The following is a 21,145-nucleotide window of genomic DNA, read 5'->3' as shown; positions in this document are numbered from 1 at the left end:
CACCAAAGACGGCTCAAGAATTCTTTCTTGACCATGGGCTTCGAAACCTAAGGTCTTTTCCTACATCAGTTGGCACATAAAATAATCGTTCCTTAAAATTGACACAGTTGATTAAATACAGAGTATGAATCTTATCGGTTTATGTTCCTCAAGTTTCACTTGCAGAAGTTTAGTACATCATTCCACAGGACAGTTAATTGTTTCTGCCACAATAAATTTAAATATAAATTGAGTTAGGAACCGGCATAACCTTCTCACTTCCAAATTGCGCATTTTATCAAATGCATGAAATTGCTCCAGAAACTGCAAAGCATCATACACAGGCCCGGTATTTCTTCACATTCCTAGTTACCAGGAATAATAACCCTTTAGGCACGGGGTTGACCTCTCCAAGGGCGCAAGGGTTGGATCCGGGTTCCGCCGCTCGCGCCACGCAGGTAAACGCGACCCGCCCACTAGCCCAAGCCCGTCCACCGGCACTTTCCAGGTACGAGGCGCGAACTCCGATTGGCCATGGGACGCCAGGAGCGCGCCCCCCAAAGGCACTTCCGAGCATGCGTGGAAGAGGGGACGCAGGCGCGGCGCGGCGGGTCCCGCGCATGCTCAGTACGCAGAGGTCGCACCTTAAAGTAGCCGCACGGGGTCGCGTTGTTGCCGGCTGACCAGCCACCGACTGGCATGAAGGGCTGGGGTGTTGCTGCCACCTCCTGCTCGATCCAGCGCCATGGAATGCCTGCAGAGCCTGAGCCGGCTCCTGCCCATCGCCTTGGGGCTGCCCCGGCGCACGCTGTGTACTGTGTTTCAGGGCCTGACCCCTGGGTCGCGCCCCGTTGCCGCGTGCGGCTCCCCGGCCCAACTCCTCGGGCAGACCCGAGCCGCGCAGCTGTTCGAGCCCCGCCGGCCCCGCGTGGCAGGTACTGCTTTCTCCGCCCCGCAGCCGCAGACGCCGGTCTTGCGGTGACCCCAGAGCCCTGACCTGACCGCCCGGCCCGACCCGGCGGGTCTGCTCTTGGGGCCCCGTCCGGGAGTCCCGCCAGCCCTGGTCCGCGGCCGGAGCGGCGGCCCCGCTGTGCGCCCTGACCTCCTGGGGTCTCCAGGCCTCTGCGGCGAACCTACCTCTCCGCTGGACTGCCCTTGTGGGAAGGTTTTTTTTTTTTTTTTTAACGAGCTTTTCATCCTTATCGAAGTATTTTTCTAACCAGTCTTCTTTCCTTTGGACATTGATACGTTTTTCCAGTTGTTCAAGTAAGGAATTGGGACGCACCTAGAGACGAGGCTGAAGACTTTCGAGACTTCGTAGTAAGAGTTGCTCCTGAGAAAGATGTTCTCAAGCACGGTGTAACAAGGGGCAGGGGTCAGAGTAGTGGGGAGGAGGAGGAATCGGAGTTATTTATTTTTTCATCAAATGATAAAGCATCACGATAAGTTTACATTTTCACAAATGCGAGAATATGGGTGCTAATATTGCTCGGAAACAAGCGGCATTAAAATGTGTGGCTCTCAAAAGGATTGCACTGTTGCCAAGTTTTCTCAGTTTTATACTCAGAAGCCTTAGAAGGCTCGCATCACCACCTCCTTCCCTGCACTCACTAGAGAGTCTGAATTGGGGTACACCTCATATTCCCTCCTTTAATAATGCTTGGGAACCCAGTTTCAGCCCATCTGCTCTTTCAGGACAAACACGGAGATTCAGAATCTCAGTGGAATCATTTTATCTAACTTGTAGCTGATTAGCAAAATGCTGATTTATAGCCCTGACTTTTACCTTTATTCGTCCTACCCTTTTATAAAACGCAAACAACAAACCTCAGAGGCTAACCAGTTACATGAGACACTGTATGTAACGGAAAGGAATATGATCAGAAATGAGAGTATATTTGCACATTCTGTGGAGTCAGCATGATTACTTTGGAAGCAGAAAATAATTGGTAATATTTTTACACCTTCTGCCCATTGCTTTTATATTTAGTATTTTGAATGGTGTCCTTTGTTAGTCATTAATTTACGTGGTTACACTTCAGAACTCACTTCAACTCAATCTAATCATGTTTTAAATAGACTTATTTTCAAATAAAGACTTTTCTTCGTTCCGGTTCACTGGGGTCTGGATTCCAGTTCAATGGCTTATTTTATAAGTATTCACTATGTAAAGTATGTGGAAAAAATATGGAAGTAAAATCTAGGTTTCATAATTTTTTTTTTTTTTAAAGATTTTATTTATTCGACAGAGAAAGACAGCCAGCGAGAGAGGGAACACAAGCAGGGGGAGTGGGAGAGGAAGAAGCAGGCTCATAGCGGAAGAGCCTGATGTGGGACTCGATCCCGTAATGCCGGGATCACGCCCTGAGCCGAAGGCAGACGATTAACCGCTGTGCCACCCAGGCGCCCCTAGGTTTCATAATTTTATAGGTCAAATAATCCTGATATTGGAATGCTGAAACTGGTGGTATTTAGGATCTATGTTTTCTAAAATATATCTACCAGTATAATTTTCATGAAGAGCCTTTTTAAATTATGCAAAAAAGATGGACATTTTAATTTCAGAACACTGTTACACATTTGTTCATTGGACTTTGAGGTACCAGTAATAATTCGAATAAAGGTGGTTGGAATCCATAAATTATTCTAGTACCTCACTTAAGCCATTACTTTTAAAAATCATTCCCTGCCAAATCTAACGTAATTCCCTACAGATGTTACGTTAGAGTGTTTCTTCTTTTTCCTTTAGGAAAAAGTTTCCAAAAAACAGTAAAATAGTCGGAAGACCACATAATATGAGAGTTGTTGTAGCCGGATGTTAATACCTATTGTATGATCACAGAGAATTCTCTATAATTTATTCTTCAGGTGAAATGCACCGGTTTAGAACTTCTGATGTGTCTCAAGCCACTTTAGCCAGCGTAGCCCCAGTGTTTACTGTGGTGAGTATGTATGATATGTTTGATAACTTACACAAAGTACTTCCCGTACTTCCTAAGTTAACTGGGTCGGACTGGTTGGCAAAGGTAATACTTATTTTTTGTTGTAGAGTGAATCATTCTACTCGTAAGTCCTCTCGTCTTTGTGTTTTGCTTAGCCAGTGACCTGAGAGCCAGCTAGATTTACTTAACAGCACCCTTGAAACTTTGCTATTGACTGTGGAGGTCATCTTTTAATCCTAGAACTATTCCAATCACAGTTCAGCACTTCTTACTCAAGATTTCCCTGTGAATCCATGCAGAAGTCCTTGCAGGCTATTAGCCCTAGGTGCTTGACCCTGTGCTGTGCAATGTGATACATGCAGAAGCATTTTGAAGGCAGCAAAGTGTAGTATTTAAGAGTGCATGCTATGAAGGTTCATGATCTCTGCAACTTTCTCTCAAAGATTCAGGAGAAAAAAATGAATAAAATAATAAGAAATAATGTGTCTCACACCCACATATCTCGAAAGAGAAAAATTAGGCCATTGGGGCAAAATGTTAGCAAAAGATGACTCTAGGTGAAAGTTACATGGGAATTGGTTGTAAGATATTCTTGCAACTTTTTTTATAGGGCTTTAATTTAAAAAAGTTGACTAAAAGAAAGTCATGTGCTTGTTCTGAGCTAGCATTCCTAAATTCGTATCTCAGCCCTGCCTCTTAATGTTAACTTGGTGGACTTGGACAGGGTATGATAATGTCTTTATGCCTTTGTTTTCTCATATGTAAACTGGGGATACTAGTACCTACCTTCTAAAATTGTTGCGAGGTTTGAATTAACTCACAGCTGTATGTAAAACCCTCACACATGTAAGCATTCAGTATATATTAGCCATAATCATCATTATTGAGGCTTATTAATGTAAGAATTCTTCTTTATAAACTATTCAAACAAGAGAACCCCCAGAATTCCCTGTGAAAGTTATCACTGTTATTCAGTGTTCTAGAACATTTGGCCACTTTGGTTAAGAATAAATTCAGATAATAAATATTGAAAGAAGGTTCTTTGCAGGTGAAATCATTGTGTACTGATACCACCTAAGAAAATTAGTTGATACTATTTGAAATGAGAGCTTGCTAATCAGCTCACTTTCGATGTTACTTTACAAGATTAACATTTAAAAACATCATTTTCTATGATCTTTTTTATCAGAAAAATCTCATTAAAGAAAAATGAAGATAAATATTGAGATGCAAAAATATTCATATTAAGTTGAAAATGGAGGAGAGACTGCAAAAAAGTGTAACATGAATATATTGAGTAGGAAAAGTCTAGGAGGACATTCAGTGAAATATTGGCATGGTTTTCTCTAAAATTTGTCTTATTTCATGTGATTTATTTTATTTTACTTTATTTCAAGTTTTCTGCTGCAGATATATTGTGAAATAAATTTGAGAAAAGCTAGTCTGTATTACACAAAATAAAGTTTCTTTTGATGTAAATTTGCCCTTTAACACTGATGGCCTATGGTACTCATATTGATCTGATCTTTGTTCATGAAAAGCAAGCGAAAATATACACTGTGGGATTTTATTCTGTTGCTATTAACACAGCATACAGATATTTCCGTGGTAATAACCTTCAGCTATACCTTAGAGTCTTTCTGAACATGCATATTTAATAGCAATTAGAACATTCCAGCACATATTCAAACTTGACAAGTATTCAATACTTGTGGACAAGTATTTCAGAAAAATGTTTCCTCTGCTTTGTAGGAAATAAGTATATTTCTGCATCGTGTCCTCTCTTCATACTATCAGAAGAGGCCTTTTCTGTAAATCTTTGTTGATTCTGCAACACTCACCAGAGAGACTTCATAGCCTCCAGTAGATACTTAGATTCACAAGATAAGCCACATGTGTTCAGAAAGATAAAGGATAGGAAACGCAAAAGGGCGGCATCAGGTGTTTCCTCTTCCAGAGAAGTCCTTGCAGCCATCCAGTGGGTTCTCTGGACCCCGTGTGACAACTCAGATGCAAGAAGTTGATGTTCTTAAAGGTGGGTGTGAGTTCCACCTTAGTTTAGAATCCCCATGCCTTTTAGTGCTGATATCTCTTGTAACCATCTCCAAGGCCTAAGCAGGGCTCCTTCAAGGAACGTGGCCCGTTATAAGAGCCACCCCACTGAAGGAAAAGCAGGGGGTGCCTTCCTACCAGGTATCGGTAATTCACTCGTAGTCTTCCTGCAGTCTACCAGGTACTGGGCATTTTTACCGTAGGTAATGTTGCCTAGTAACACAACTGATACTTTTTTATCAGATTTCCAGGGGAACCAAGACAAAGTTAATCAAAGGTCACATTTGTCCTAACAGAGAAAGAAGGGATTCTTTTAACCCTAAAACTCATAATTGAATTTAACCTAAAGAAGCAGTTTTGGTTTATCTGTGCACTTCTGTGTTTGGGAGCTATCATAATAACAGATGGTATAATACTATAAAGAGCATGCTCGTTTGGGAGAAAATAATATTTTGTTTTATTATCTCTCTTCAGACAAAATTCGACAAAGAGGGAAATGTTTCTTCTTTTGGTGAGTACCTTTCATTTTTTTATAAGTCGCTTTTTTAATCAGTGAATGAGTGAATCTGATGGAAATCAAGAAATTGCAGTGTTTTCAGTGGAATATTCTTTTTGTGTGTGGGTGTATTGAAAGAGATCTATCTTCAGCATTTGTCCATCAGTCTAATTGGAACTGGCAACACCTGGACTGTGCATGTTGTCCCAGAACTGGTTTCTGGTTTTTTTGTCAGGAGCCACTTTAACACAATGTTAAAGGAATTTTTTGAAAGCAGAGGCTGGTGTGCGGCTGGAGCACGTTTTGTTCTTTAGTCTCCCTTTCCACGCCCTGGTTCACATGTGCGTGTCCTGTTCCATATTTACGGCAAACTTACATAATACCACCGACATTGAGGTGGCAGTGGGGGACAGGACAGGAGGGACAGGGCACTAGATGGCACTCTGCAGATGATCGCTCTTAAGGCCAGTTACTTTGTAAAAGGAAGCTAAGCATCCCTTTACTGTCTGACCGCAGATGCAGGCTTGGTTCAGATTGCCCGTGTGCTTCCGGCCCCAGGATCCTGTTCCTGCTATTGCCGAGATCCCGTTGGGAAATTTGGGGTATTTTTTGCCCATTATCCTTCCAATGACTCTTCTCCTTAGCGCTCTGTCACAGGAGTGATTGGACACTACAAGTACAGATGCCATCACAACCATTTCTTGAGTTTCTCCATCTGGCGTGCTTTCTTTTAGGTAATGAGGTTAGTTTTCAGGTGGGAGAATCTAGTGAGAAAACTATTTTCTCATTTTGTATTAGTCCAAGAACCGAGAAAATTGAATTCTCTGTTCACAGACTTAAAATACTGAAGGTAAAAAACATTGGAAATGTAGTTCTGTATAATCTGTATTAAAAAAAGAAAAATGACCCGTCTCTAGAACTAGAAATTGATCCTGTAGGTCTCAGTTGTGTGTGGCTGTGGTTTTTACACTGCCCCAAGGGACATCTAAATACAGAGAAATTTTATGAAGTATGGATAAGATGTTTTTCGTCTTATTAGAGTTTGACCAAACTTAGTTTGTTTTTGAGGTAAAAGTGGCTATTAAAAAGACACATTTTGGCTCTTTCCTGGTAGTAGAAAATGACGTCGATGTTGGTGGGAAGGGTGCTCTGATACTAAAGTCTTCCATTCATTGGTGTGGCCCACTCTTTTCATTAAAAATATCTCTTTTATAGAAAAGAAGAAAACTGACTTACATCAAGAATTAGGTCTTCAGGCCAGAGACCTGAGGTTCCAGCACGCAATGAGCATCACAGCCCGGAACAACAGGGTTATCATGAGAATGGAGGTAAAGGGTTTTGTGTCATCTACATTTCTCACTGGAGTTTGGCCGAAGTTACTTCCTAGCCATCTTGATCAATATCTAGGTTAAAAGCAATTTTGGGGCGCCTGGGTGGCGCAGTCGTTACGCGTCTGCCTTCGGCTCGGCATGATCCCGGCGTTCTGGGATCGAGCCCCACATCGGGCTCCTCCGCTGGGAGCCTGCTTCTTCCTCTCCCACTCCCCCTGCTGTGTTCCCTCTGTCGCTGGCTGTCTCTCTCTCTCTGTCAAATAAATAAATAAAATCTTAAAAAAAAAAAGCAATTTTGTAATGAAACGGCTGTGTGAAACGTAAGCTACTTTACAGTATAACGTGTCATTGTGAGTGTAACTCCTCTTTCATGGGTTCTGTACGTGAAAGGCATAACTCTGCTCTATTTTATGTAGGAAAACTTACGACTACAGTGTCTGTTCTCACTGCTTGAAATTGGTCTCTAGTTTCTGAAATGATAAGCAAAAGAATCTTGATTTATAATAGACATTTTCGGTTGTATACAGTTCATGTCATTATAGTGTAACTTCAGCAACGAAGAACGTATTCTGGTTCTCCAGATAGACCAGGAATATCCCTTGAAGTTCATAATTTTAACTTAAATTTTTATTTTAACCGAAAGCTTCCTAAAATAAATTGTATCTTCCCCTGCTTACTGAGAGTACACTAAATATAATTTGACTTTATGTAGTGATTCAGAATAAATTTGAACATAATGTAATTTTGGTAAGCTAAGGTCTAGGGTTCAGAAATAGATGAGATACAGTTCTATGGTATGGGCCCTGCAGTAGACCTCCTTCCCTACTTTTTTTTTAAGATTGAAGATCTTATTTATTTGAGAGAGACAGAGAGTGCAAGCATGAGCAGGAGGAGAGGCAGAGGGAGAAGCGGACTCCCCGCTGAGTGGAGAGCCTGACACGGGGCTTGATCCCAGGACCCTGAGATCATGACCTGAGCGGAAGGCAGAGGCTTAACCAACTGAGCAACCCAGGCACCCCTGAAATCAGTTGTATTTCTATACACTAATTATGAAGCAACAGAAAGAGAAATTAAGAAAACAGTCCCATTTACAATTGTACCATAAATAATAAAATACTTAGGAATAAACTTAACCAAGGATGTGAAAGACATATACTCTGAAAACTATAAAACACTGATGAAAAATTCAAGGTGACACAAAGAAATGGAAAGCTATTCTGTGCTTATGGATTGGGAGGACAAATATTGTTAAAATGTCTATACCACCCAAAGCAATCTACAGATTTAATGCAATCCCTATCAAAATACCAACAGCATTTTTATTAATTTTTTTAAGTTTTTTTATTTTTAATTTTTAATTTTTTTATCCATTTGAGAGCATGAGCAGGGTGAGGGGCAGAGAGAGAAGCAGACTCCCCACTGAGCCTGGAGCCCAACGTGGGCCTTGATCCCAGGATTCCAGGATCCTGACCTGAGCTAAAGGATCCTGACCTGAGCTAAAGGGAGAGGTTTAATCGACTGAGCCACCCAGGTGCCCCTAAGTTTTTATTTTAATCACCAGTGCCCATCCTCACAAGTGCCCTCCCTAATCCCCATGACCTTTTTCCCCCATCCCCTACCTACCCCCCCTCTGGTAACCACTAGTTTGTTATAGTTAAGAGTCTGCTTCTTGGTTTGTCTCTCTCTTTTTTTTTTCTTTCCCTTTGCTTTCTTTCTTAAATTCCATTTATGAGTAAAATCATCTGGTATTTGTCTCTCTGACTTATTTTGCTTAGCCTTATACTCTCTAGCTCCATCCATATCTTTGCAAATGGCAAGATTTCATTTTTTTTTAATGCCTGAATAACATTTCATGATACACATACACCACATCTTCTTTATCCATTCATCAACCAATGGATATTTGGGTCACTTCCATATCTTGGCTGTGTAAATAATGCTGCTGTACACATAGGGGTACATGTATCCCTTTGAATCTGTATTTTGTGTTCTTTGGGTAAATACCCAGTAGTGCAATTGCTGGATCATAGGGTAGCTCTGTTTTTACCTTTTTGAGGAACCTCCCTACTGTTTTCCGCAGTGGCTGTGCCAGTTGGCATTCCCACCAACAGTGCAGGAGGGTTCCTTTTTCTCCATATCATCGACAACACCTGTTGTTTTTTTGTGTTGTTGATTTTAGCCATTCTGTGAGGTGTGAGGTGGTATCTCTTCGTAGTTTTGATTTGCATTTCCCTGATAATAAGTGATAGTGAGCATCTTTTCCTCTGTCTGTTGGCCATCTGTATGTCTTCTTTGGAGAAATGCCTGTTCATGTCTTCTGCCCATTTTTAATTGGATTATTTGTTTTTTGGGTGTTGTATCAGCTCTTAATATGTTTTGGACACCATCCCTTTATTGGATATGTCATTTGCAAATATTTTCTTCCATTCCATAGGTTGCCTTTTAGTTTTTTTGAGTGTTTCCTTTGTTGTGCAGAAGCTTTTTATTTTGGTGTAGTCCCAATAGTTTATTTCTGCTTTTGCTTCCTCAGGAGATATGTCTAGAAAAATGTTACTACACCCAGTGTCAGAGAAGTTACTCCCTGTGTTCTCTTCTAGGATTTTTATGGTTTCAGGTCTCTCATTTAGGTCTTTAATCCATTTTTAATTTATTTCTGTGTATGATGTAAGAAAGTGGTCCAGTTTCATTCTTTTGGATGAGTCTGTACAGTTGTCCCAATAGAGATGCATGGTATGACTTCAGTCTTTGAATTTGTTGAGGCTTGTTTTGTAGCCTAATATATGATCTCTTCTGGAGAATGTTCCACGTACACTCGAAAAAAATGTGTATTCTGCTGCTTTAGGATGGAATGTTCTGCATATGTCTGTTAAATCCATCTGGCCCAGTGTGTTATTCAAAGCCATTGTTTCCTTGTTGATTTTCTGTTTAGATGATCTGTCCTTGATGTGAGTAAGGTATTAAAGTCCCCTACTATTATTGTATTAGTATCAGTTACTTCCTTTATGTTTGTTATTAACTGTTTTGTGTATTTGGGTGCTCCCATGTTGGGTGCATAAATATTTACAATTGTTAGATCTTCTTGTTGGATTGTCCCTTTTATAATTATATAGTGTTCTTTGTTTTATGTTACAGTCTTTGTTTTAAAGTCTATTTTGTCTGATAAAAGTATTGTTACTCTGGCTTTCTTTTCACTTCCATTTGCATGGTAAATGCTTCTCCATCCCCTCAGTTTCAATCTGCAGGTGTCTATGTCTAAAATGAGTCTCTTGTAATCAGCAGACAGATTGGTCTTGTTTTTTTTAATCCATTCTGATACCCTGTGTCTTTTGATTGGAGTGTTTAGTCCACTTACATTCAAAGTAATTATTGGTAGAAATGTATTTATTTCTTTATTACTTGTTTTGTGGTTGTTTCTCAAGATTTTCTCTGATCCTTTATTGTCTTTCTTTCACGGTTTGCTGGGTTTCTTTAGTGATATACTTGGAGTCCTTTCATACATATAGTTGGTTTCGATTTGTGGTCATCATTACATTTGTGTATAAAATCTACATATTGCAGTCTTTATGCAGTTGATGGTCATTTAAGTTTGGAACCATTCTTCCCCCCTTCCCCGCCCCATGTTTTAGGTATATGGTATCCTGTTTTACATCCTTTCATCTTGTGAGTTCCTTAACGGATTTCTTAAAAGATATATTCATTTTTACTGCTTGTGTTTCTAAACTTCCTACTGTCATTTTTAGTCTTTCCTTTGCATGCCAAGATTCCCCTTTAATATTTCTTGCAGGGCTGGTTTAATTGTCATGAACTCCTTGAGTTTTTGTTTCTCTGGGAAACTCTCACTTTCCTACTCTGAATGCTAGCCTTGCTGGATAAAGCATTTTTGGTTCCAGGTTTTCCCATCCAGAACTTTGAATATATCATGCCACCTCTGTGTCTTGGAAAGTTTTTGCTGAAAAATGTGCTGATAGCTTTGTGGGGGGTTTCCTTTGTATGTAACCATCATCTTTCTCTTGCTGCTTTTTATATTTTTTTCTTTATCACTATATTTTGCCATATTAATTACAATATATCTTAGTGTGGATATGCCTTAGTGTGGATATGTAGATTTTGTTGGGAGTTCTCTGTGCCTCCTGAATCTGGATATCTGTTTCCTTCCCCAGATTAGGGAAGTTTTCAGCTATTATTTCTTCAACTAAATTCTCTACCCCTTTTTCTCTCTCTCCTGGGACTCCTACAATATGAATGTTATTAAATTTGATAGAGTCACTGAGTTCCATAAGTCTTTTCTCCTGTTGCATAATTCTTTTTCCTCTTTTGTTCAGCTTGATTACATGACTCTGTCTTCTAGGTCATTAATTCATTCCTCTGCTTCTTCCAGCCTGTTCTTCATTCCATCAAGTGAAATGTTTCTCATTTCATTTATTGATCCCTTTATCTCTTTATTATTCCTTATCTCATTAAGGATCTCACTGATGTTCTCCATTCTTTTCTCAAGTCCAGTGAATATCCTCATGATCATTGTTTTAAATTTCCATCAGGCATGTTACTTATATCTGTTTGCTTAGATCTCTGGCTGTGGCATTGTTTGTTCTTTGATTTGGGATAAATTACTCTTCTTCTCATTTTGTCTAAGTCTTTATGCCTATTTCTGTGTGTTAGGAAAGTCTCCTGTTCTTGAAGATAATGGCCTTATGAAAAAGAGGTCCTGTAGTGCCCTGCAATGTAGTGTCCCCTGTTTCCCAGGGCCTTACACTTCTGCGAGTATCTCCAGTGTGTGCTGGGAGAGCTATGCTGTTGTGTCCTGACCACTTTATCCTTCAGGTCAGTCATCTCTAGAGGCTCTCTTCGCCTGTAGTGGACAATGTTTGGTCCCTGGCCTGATTGTGGCACATTTTAACTTGGTGTGCTCTGGTCTGCTTGTGAAATGAGAGCTGTTCCTACTGCCATGGAAACCAAGGCCTCGCAAAACTCCTCGGTCAGGAGATGCGGTATGAGCAGGGGTTTGGGCTGGTCTTCTGGGGAAGGGGGCCTGCTGCACTGGGACTGAGACAGGTATGACTGAGACACTATCCATTCCACCAGAGTGTGGGGTGGTGAGACTTGGTGTAAGCAAGTTAGGTAGCGAGGGTTGCTGCTAGGCTGGTTTCTGCAGGTGGCTCTATGTTTATGCTGAGGGGCAGGGGAAGACAATGGTGCTTACCTGTTCCTTTGTTCCTAGAGTGGTTTCTCCATGAGTGCTTCCTCTCTGGGACACATTCCAAGATGAGCAACTAACGTTTCCCTACTGTGTGCCCCACGTGCTCTTCAGATTGCGGTTTCCATGCTGTATGTCCAAGGGCTGTTTGCCCTGCCTTTTCTCCCAAGAGCTGCCCCAGTGTCCTCTGTGCTCCAAGCATGTTGACTTTTAAAACTCCAGGCTTTAAGCCCCACTGGTTACATGAACTCATGAAATTCAGGCTTTCCTGCTTTTCAAGCCAGTTGCCTTGGGGATTTGTTTTCCTCATGTGTTCTGTGTGCTTGTTTGTCTCTTGTCCTTCCCCACGACCCTGGCTCCCTCCCCACCACAGCAGCCGATACATTTCTCTCCCAAGTTGCGTCTCCATACTTCCTATCTTCTTTATGGCCTCTCCTCTCCCTTTAGTTGTGGAGTTTGTTCTGCCAGTCATCAGATTGATTTCTGGGTTTTTTGGGGTGGTTTAATAGCTATCTAGTTTTATTGGTGGGAGGAGGCAAGCCTAGTGTCCTACTCCACCACCATCTTTTCCTCCCACCAACAGCACTTTTCACAAAACTAGAACAAATATCCTAAAATTTGTATGGAACCACAAAAGACCCCAAATAGCCAAAGCAGTCTTAGAAAAGCAAAGGTGGAGGCATCACAATCCCAGATTTCAGGATATATTACAAAGCTTTGGTAATCAAAACAGTATGGTAATGGTACAAAAATAGACACATAGATCAGGAATAGAAAACCCAGAAATAAACCCATGTGTATATGATCAGTTAATCTTCGACAAAGGAGGCAAGTATATGAAATGGGAAATAGGCAGTCTCTTCAATAAATGGTGCTGGGAGAACTGGACAGCCTCATCCAGAAGAATTAAACTGGACCACTTTTTTACACCATATGCAAAAATTTAAAATGGATTAAGGACCTAAATGTGAGACCTGAAACCATAAAAATCCTAGAAGAGAGCCCAGGCAAAAACAGACTTTTCACTATAAGAGAACAAACTGATGGTCACCAGAGGGGAGGTGGGTGGGGGAGGGGTGAACTAGGTGATGGGGGTTAAGAGCACACTTCTGACGACGAGCGCCGAGGCATGTATAGAGTTGCTGAATCACTACATTGTACACCTGAAACTAATACAACACTGTGTTAAGTAGACTGAAATTAGAATAATTTTTTCTTTTCCCTGATCATTTTTTTAAAAAATTATCTTTTTGATGAAGAGAGAAGTGTGTGATAAAGCAAATTTAGCAGAGTGTTACTTGTACAGTCTAAACGATACGTATATAGGTGTTCACTGTGTAATTTTTCAACTTTTATGTATAAAAATTTTCATATGTTGGGGGAAAATGTGAAAAGTCTCTAATTTTTATATCACTAATACAGTGGCCACAGGCTACTCTTCTAATGTGAAAGATGCTAGTCTTTAAAATAAATTTCTAATTTCTTGGTGCTCTAAATTAGAGTACTAAGGCTATGTTTTATCTTTATAATTTCTTTTTTTTTTTTAAAGATTTTATTTATTTATTCGACAGAGATAGAGACAGCCAGCGAGAGAGGGAACACAAGCAGGGGGAGTGGGAGAGGAAGAAGCAGGCTCATAGTGGAGGAGCGTGATGTGGGGCTCGATCCCATAACGCCGGGATCACGCCCTGAGCTGAAGGCAGACGCTTAACCGCTGTGCCACCCAGGTGCCCCTATCTTTATAATTTCGAATTAGCTTAATATGTTTTGGTGACAGTTTAAAAAGGCAACTTTCCCATTCCAGCCAAAGTAATCACGATTACACTGAATCTTTTTTTTTTTTTTTTTTTAAAGATTTTATTTATTCGACAGAGAGACAGCCAGCGAGAGAGGGAACACAAGCAGGGGGAGTGGAAGAGGAAGAAGCAGGCTCATAGTGGAGGAGCCTGATGTGGGGCTCGATCCCATAATGCCGGGATCACGCCCTGAGCCTAAGGCAGACGCTTAACCGCTACACCACCCAGGCGCCCCTCAATCTTTTTTTTTTTAAGATTTTATTTATTTGACAGCAAGAGAGCACAAGCTGGGGCGGGGCGGGGGGGGGGGGAGCTGCAGACGAGAGGGAGAAGCAGCTTCCCACTGAGCAGGGGTCCCGATGTGGGATGCAGGCCTCGATCCCAGGACCCTGGGATCATGACTTGAGCCGAAGGCAGACACTCAACCAACTGAGCCGCCCAGGTGCCCCTAAACTAAGTCTTTTCTAAAAGTCTACCAAATACATGACTTAAGAATACCTTGTTTTCTTTGTTCCCTGTTCTCCTGATTATCCTGGGAGTCTTGATATGCAGCTTAATTCCAGTTGTGTTGAGAGTGAGTTAAAGTACATTTTAGACTTCCTTTCTTTAAAAAATACATCTTTTTTTTTTCTTTCTATAGTGATTTGGTTTAGGCTTAATCCAGAGATAAAACAGTATTAAGCCCTATTTTATGAATGTTATTCTTTTTCTATGGCTTTACAACTTGCATATTTGCATGTGTATGTGTTTGGGTGTACATACGTATAATTTTTTTCTTTTTACAGTATTTGAAAGCTGTGATAACTCCAGAGTGTCTTCTGATACTAGATTATCGTAATTTAAATTTAGAGCAATGGCTGTTCCGGGAACTCCCTTCACAGTTGGCTGGAGAAGGACAACTTGTCACATACCCTTTACCTTTTGAGTTCAGGGCTATAGAAGCACTCCTACAATATTGGGTAAGCTTGTTTTTATTTAGCTTCTTGAGTTTGTTGTTTTAAAATGCTGTTGAGTAGGAAGACAAATTGGTATTGTTTCAATGGCACCTTCCCTAACCACACCCTCCCTCCAAACAAAAACATCTCTGAGGGCCTGTGTGGAGACAGTACGTAATTCTTAAGCTGTATGAACCCGTCAAATAGATCTGTGGTCTCTAGGTACAGTTCATAGAGTCTCTTTGAGAGACATATTTTGACATTCAGTTAAGCACATTTTAAGTTGGCTGTCCTTTGTATAATTTTGGTAACTGTATTTTAGGGGTGATAATTCAAAATACTTAACATCCTAAATAGGATATAACAGAACATACCAAAAAGTTGTGGCTTTTTTTTTTAAGATTTTATTTATTTGAGAGAGAGAGAGACAGCCAGCGAGAGAGGGAACACAAGCAGGGGGAGTGGGAGAGGAAGCAGCAGGCTCCCAGCGGAGGAGCCCGATATGGGGCTCGATCCCAGAACGCCAGGATCACACCCTGAGCCGAAGGCAGATGCTTAACAACTGAGCCACCCAGGCGCCCCATACCAAAAAGTTTTAAATGTATTCCATTTTATTTTGTAACTAAATTGTGTGTTGTAAAACTGCATACACATGATAAGCATTATAGCTCAGATCCTTCTACTACTTTCCACATCGCTCTGATTTGGGTGTACAGTCCTTGCAGATGGCTAGGTGATGCTACTGTTTGAGACCTACTTTGACATAGGAAACACGTGTAATTCTTCTAATGATACCCCCATCATGTGGATGGTTACTGGGTGTCTAGGGACCCTGTCAGGCCCTGAGCAATGGTGGTCACTGCCCTCCTGGCCCCACAAATTGTTCATTATCTTTTCTTCCCCCTAGTAGTCAGGGTAGTCTACACTGTTCAGGAGCTGGCTGCATGCAACAGTTGGTTCTAGGAGCATGCTAACGAGAGTGAGGGAAGGAAGCAGGTAAAGAGGACGTGCAGCGGGTGAGGATCGGATGAACCCGGGACCCTTCTCTTTTGTCTGCCTGCTGTACCGAGGGAGTAGGAGATGGCTGCATTCCCCAGTCGCTCAGGTTTGTGAGGCAGGAGCACCAACTAGTACCAGCCGAGGAGATGGTGACTGGTTGGAGCACAGTTACCGAACAGGGAAAATGCAGGGGAGGGAAAGAGGGAAGGTGCAGCCAGTGGTCGGTGAGAGGCTACGTGGACTGAAAAGCTCTCAGGAGCTCACGCTGAGATAAATAGTACACGCTGGCATTTATGCCATTCGTTCGTCTTACTAATTACTGCTTGATTCTGTTATGCTGTCTGCCGGCTGGTATGGAAGTATTTTAACAACGGGTGTAGCTGTATCAGTGCTTTCCTGCTGAATGCCTGAATGATAAGAAGTACACTTTTGACTTGACACTGATTTGTTTCTTGAAGTCCCAAGTTATGTTTTTATTTTCAGAAGAATTTTTTTCATAGGAATTTTGAACTGTATTTTGTTTACAAAGAACATGGGGATTGTTTACCAAATGTAAGATGTGTGTTTTAATCATAGAATGGCAGGCTTTATTTTAATCCATCTTGCATTTGTTTCATAATGAATGTTTGTGGGAGAAGACTCTTATGAGAGTTAATTCCCCGTCAACCAGATGCAAGCCTGGTAACATTATGCATGGTTATCTGTTAACCTGGTAGATCTAGATTTTTGAATCATCTGAAATAGGCCAGCAGTGACCATGTTCTGAAACATTAGCAGCCTTCTCAGCTATTACAGGTTTCTGTGTTTAATCAGAGGATTCACTGACCCTGAGTATTCTAAAAAGATTGTTTTGATTCTTATGAAAGGTCATGTTGTTATCTAGATCAGCACTCTTCAGGGGAAGCTTAGCATTCTGCAGCCACTGATCCTTGAGACATTGGAAGCTTTAGTGGATCCCAAACATTCTTCTGTAGACAGAAGCAAACTGCACATCTTACTACAAAATGGCAAAAGGTAAATACGGGTAATTTACCAATTTGGGAGGTAAACAAAAATATCTTTTTTTTTTTTTTTTTAAGATTTTATTTATTTATTTGACAGAGAGAGAAAGACAGCCAGCGAGAGAGGGAACACAAGCAGGGGGAGTGGGAGAGGAAGAAGCAGGCTCCCAGCTGAGGAGCCTGATGCGGGGCTCGATCCCAGAATGCCGGGATCACGCCCTGAGCCCAAGGCAGACGCTTAATGACTGCGCCACCCAGGCGCCCCTAAACGAAAATATCTTAAGCTTCTTTTTTAGTAGTCCTAATAGAAAATGTATAACATTAATTAAAATACAAAATCAGTGTGATTATTCCCTGTTTTAAAAATACCAGCCAGTTTTGCTAATGGAAATGGTTTTCTCTCTGTGCCTTCAAAGTAGGAGAGTAGCCTAGATGGGAAGTTGAGCTTAAAAGGGCACATAGACTAATGGTTATTGAAAAGCAATTTTGCATGAAATGCTGTATCAGGGTCTTCATTTTTGGATGGGAACTGATTATTAACGTGCATGGTAAATATCAAAATTTTTTTTTACAATTTGCTGTTTACCATAAATGTATCAGTGGGTCTACTTGATAAGATACTTTAAAAAGGTACTTTATTTTATAGGGAAATGTGTTTAATGTTATTGATCATTGCTATACAACCACTCTTACAGTCTGTCAGAGTTAGAAACAGATATTAAAATTTTCAAAGAGTCCATTTTGGAGATCTTGGATGAAGAAGAGTTGCTGGAAGAGCTCTGTCTAACAAAGTGGAGTGACCCACAAGTCTTGTAAGTATGGAATCCTGCTTTGTTACTCTTTTGGTAGGATCAGTCTTCTGTCTTCTTCAAGATGGTTCTTCTTAGAGAACTCAACATTTTCTCCAGAATAGAAAGCATAGGCACTTTTTATCCCTAATTGTTTTACTATTTCCCTGTATGTATTGCATCTGATTTTGTTTAATGAGGATATATGGAGTGTTTACTGTGTACACGGGACTGTGCTGGGCTGTGATGAATATAAAAACACCGTTACTTTTATCTTCGAGGGACTGACCTCCGAAGTGGCACAATCTACCTGAGTAACTTAGCCTGGGGAGTACAGTGGAAGAGAGGGAAAGATACTCACATGGGGGCAGGGCGAGGGGGGTAAAGGAAGTTAAGACACTGGCATATATTCTGTAAGTTTGGCCTAATATAAAAATGCTTATCTTAGAAACCTTTTATCTCTTACAGAATTAGAAATTATTTAGTCTTCTTATGCACACTCAAGTTAAATGTTTACTTTTTTTTTTTTTTAACGATTTTATTTGTTTATTTATTTGACAGACAGCCAGTGAGAGAGGGAACACAGCAGGGGGAGTGTGAGAGGAAGAAGCAGGCTCCCAGCGGAGGAGCCTGATGTGGGGCTCGATCCCAGAATGCTGGGATCACGCCCCGAGCCGAAGGCAGACGCCTAATGACTGCGCAACCCAGGCGCCCCTAAATGTTTACTTTTTAAGTACTCGGAATATTTCGGTTTTGTTCTTTTTAGACAAGTATTAGAAATTAGTGGAGACACCTCCGTAATGTGTATAGTTTGCACAATCTGTACAGATTTTTTTAAGCATTTTGGGACATTAGTTATCAATACTAAGGAAAAATTACGATTATAAGGGCTGTTATATAGCAGATAGGTATAGGAGCAGAAACTCAAACACACTTGTAACTCTTGTTTGCTTTGCTTATTAGGCCAATCTGTGTCTAATATATTCTCTGATATAAGTATCTTTCAGAGTCCTTCAGTCCTACTTCTCCTTGGTGGGGGTTGGGTTATAAGTAAAGGGGCACAAAGTGACTACTGACATCATTTAAGAACATCTTTCTTCATATATGAAGATGACATTATGTATCCGCCTTGGAAAGGAAAAGCTTTTTATGTTTGTTTTTAGTTTTGTTTTGCCTTATTTTCACTAATTTGCACTCATCAGCATTTACGCGTCTGGATTTTCCTGTAACTGGTGGTGCATATGTGCATGAAAGCCCCTTGACTTGGGGCCACCGAACCCAGTGAACCCAGCTAGCCTGTAGGCTGGAACATGTGCCCTCGGCTTACTCTGTATAGTGTTTAGCATCGCTTGACAAAGCCACTCACTGATTGGCCTCAATGACTGTAGTAGAAAAAACAGAGGCCACTTTTTTCATTGATAGTTGAGTCTTAAATATGGATTCAGAAAGTTTTTGGTACCAAATGGGTGATGTGTGTATTGGGGGGATGCTAATTATGTTAACTCTTAATCGAAGTGAAAAGAGCAGTGCTGGAATCGACCATGCAGAAGAGATGGAGTTGCTCTTGGAAAACTACTACCGATTAGCTGAGGATCTTTCCAATGCAACGCGGGAACTCAGGGTACTGATTGATGATTCACAAAGTATCATATTCATCAATCTGGACAGGTAAGAAAGAATCCTATAGAACAAGCAAAGGAATTCTAAAGTGGTAAAGCTTTTAAGGAATTGCCATTTTGGGAGGAGTTACACTATCATTATCATCTATAAATGTTACGTAGAAAGATGTCCTTTCTTAAAGGTGTAGATTTAATTTTTGTGGTCTTTAATAAATGATTTCATGAATTTGCTCTGTATAGTTAGTGGGCCCTTCTGATCTAAGCTGTTCTCCTCTCCAGCCACCGTAATGTGATGATGAGGTTGAACCTACAGTTGACCATGGGAACCTTCTCTCTTTCTCTCTTTGGACTAATGGGAGTTGCTTTTGGAATGAATTTGGAATCTTCCCTTGAAGAGGTGAGACTATTATTTCAGTAATCTAGGGATTATTTTTTGTTTCGAAGATCATTTTTTAAAAGGGATCCTAAGGGGCCCCTGGCTGGCTCAGTCGGTGGAACATGCAAGTCTCCATCTTGGGTTGTGGGTTTGAGCCCCACACTGGGAGTAGCGACAGCTTAAAAACAATATCTGAAAAAAATGGATTTTAAGAGAGTCTTAACATGTATACAGCTCTAGTGAATTAAAATGTATACTCTAATTCATTCAAAATTCAGGCAGTATTTTTAGACCCTGTTGTAACATAACTATAATTGTAGTTGTGGTTACCTCACGTTTCTCAAAAAATGGAACCACACGTGGAAAAGGTTTGACAAAACAGTATTATGCTGTCAAGCAGTGCTCTTGCAGGATCACACTGAAGCTGCGGTGACGCGGGGTCACGCGACGAGAGGGTGATCCCGCAGGGTCACGCTGTGAGGCTGCGGTGACGCGGGGTCACGCGACGAGAGGGTGATCCCTCAGGGTCACGCTGTGAGGCTGCGGTGACGCGGGGTCACGCAGGATCGTGCCACGAGGCGGCGGTAGGCAGGATCGCACAGTGAGGCCGTGCTAAGGAAGGACTCCTTTTCTAATTTTCACGTGCCAGGCATTGGTAGTTTGCTTGCTTTATTTGGTGAGATCACAGCTCTAAAGATGGATGTGTTATCCCTACTTTGTAGATGAGAAAACCGGCTCAGGAAGTTGAAGTGATTTGCTCAAGAGCACAGGGCTATAAAATCACAGTTGTGATCTGAGCCCACGACTTGCATGCTCCGCTTTGCTGCCTTCTCACATTAGTGTAACACTAAGCTGCCGGAGTTCTTCGTATCACTGCAGCCTGGTGTTTTCAGAAATTATCTTACTGTAGGATTTCTAGAAAATAACCTGAATATGCATTCAGCACATTCAGGCTCTATGTCCTCGTTAATCTTTTTTTTTTTAATTTAAATTTATTTTACTTAAGTTCGATTAATTAACATATAATGTATTATTAGTTGAAGGTACAGTTCAGTGATTCATCAGTCTTATATAACACCGTATGCTCATTACATCACATGCTCTCCTTAATGCCCATCACCCAGTTACCCCATCCCCCCCACCAGCAACCCTCAGTTTGTTTCCTGTGATTAAGAGTCTCTTGTGGTTTGTCTCCCTCTCTGATTGTCTTATTTATCCTTCCCTTTCCCTATGCTCCTCTGTTTTATTTCTTAAATTCCACACGAGTGAAATCATATGGTATTTGTCTTTCTCTGACTTACTTCTCTAAGCATAATACTCTGTAGCTCCATCCATGTCGTTGCAAATGGCAAGATTTCATTGTTTTGATGACTGAGTAGTATCGCGTTCTATGTTTATACACATGTTTTTTTCCATTCATCTATCCATTGTGTCCTCATCATCTAGAAGGTCTGTTCTCTGTCTCTTTAGCTGTCATCCCAGTTCAACCCACGTCATCTCTCATCAGGACCACTCTTCACTTCCGAAAAGTGGTCTGTAAAAGAAGCACACGTGGTGGTTACTCTTCTGTGAAACTATTCAGTGGTTTTTAATTGCCCTGGAAATAAACACCCGGCCTGCTTGGGCTGCGGACTTTC

The 21,145-nt window shown here is 41.1% G+C and overlaps 1 protein-coding gene across 3 annotated transcripts in view; it reads left to right on the top strand.

Moving 5' to 3' along the window:
• Window positions 1-588: 588 nt before the first annotated feature.
• MRS2 (magnesium transporter MRS2) overlaps window positions 589-21,145 on the top strand; it is a 32,815-nt gene continuing 12,258 nt past the window's right edge. Inside the window, exons 1-9 of one of the 3 annotated variants that reach the window (XM_026511279.4) lie at window positions 589-914; window positions 2,848-2,921; window positions 5,448-5,484; window positions 6,685-6,797; window positions 14,576-14,749; window positions 16,608-16,738; window positions 17,421-17,537; window positions 19,029-19,181; window positions 19,412-19,529. In XM_026511279.4, coding sequence (XP_026367064.1) covers window positions 725-914; window positions 2,848-2,921; window positions 5,448-5,484; window positions 6,685-6,797; window positions 14,576-14,749; window positions 16,608-16,738; window positions 17,421-17,537; window positions 19,029-19,181; window positions 19,412-19,529 — 1,107 coding nt within the window. In that variant the 5' untranslated portion in view covers window positions 589-724. Of the gene's footprint in view, window positions 915-1,207; window positions 1,300-2,847; window positions 2,922-5,447; window positions 5,485-5,985; window positions 6,204-6,684; window positions 6,798-14,575; window positions 14,750-16,607; window positions 16,739-17,420; window positions 17,538-19,028; window positions 19,182-19,411; window positions 19,530-21,145 lie in introns of those variants that run through there. The other 2 variants (XM_057305077.1, XM_044388682.3) reach the window with 2 other exon arrangements.

This window comes from Ursus arctos, unplaced genomic scaffold (genome assembly GCF_023065955.2).
Source record: "Ursus arctos isolate Adak ecotype North America unplaced genomic scaffold, UrsArc2.0 scaffold_31, whole genome shotgun sequence".
NCBI lineage: Eukaryota > Metazoa > Chordata > Mammalia > Carnivora > Ursidae > Ursus > Ursus arctos.
Note: the sequence above shows the minus strand (reverse complement) of the source record. Positions and strands in the feature narration are given on the sequence as shown.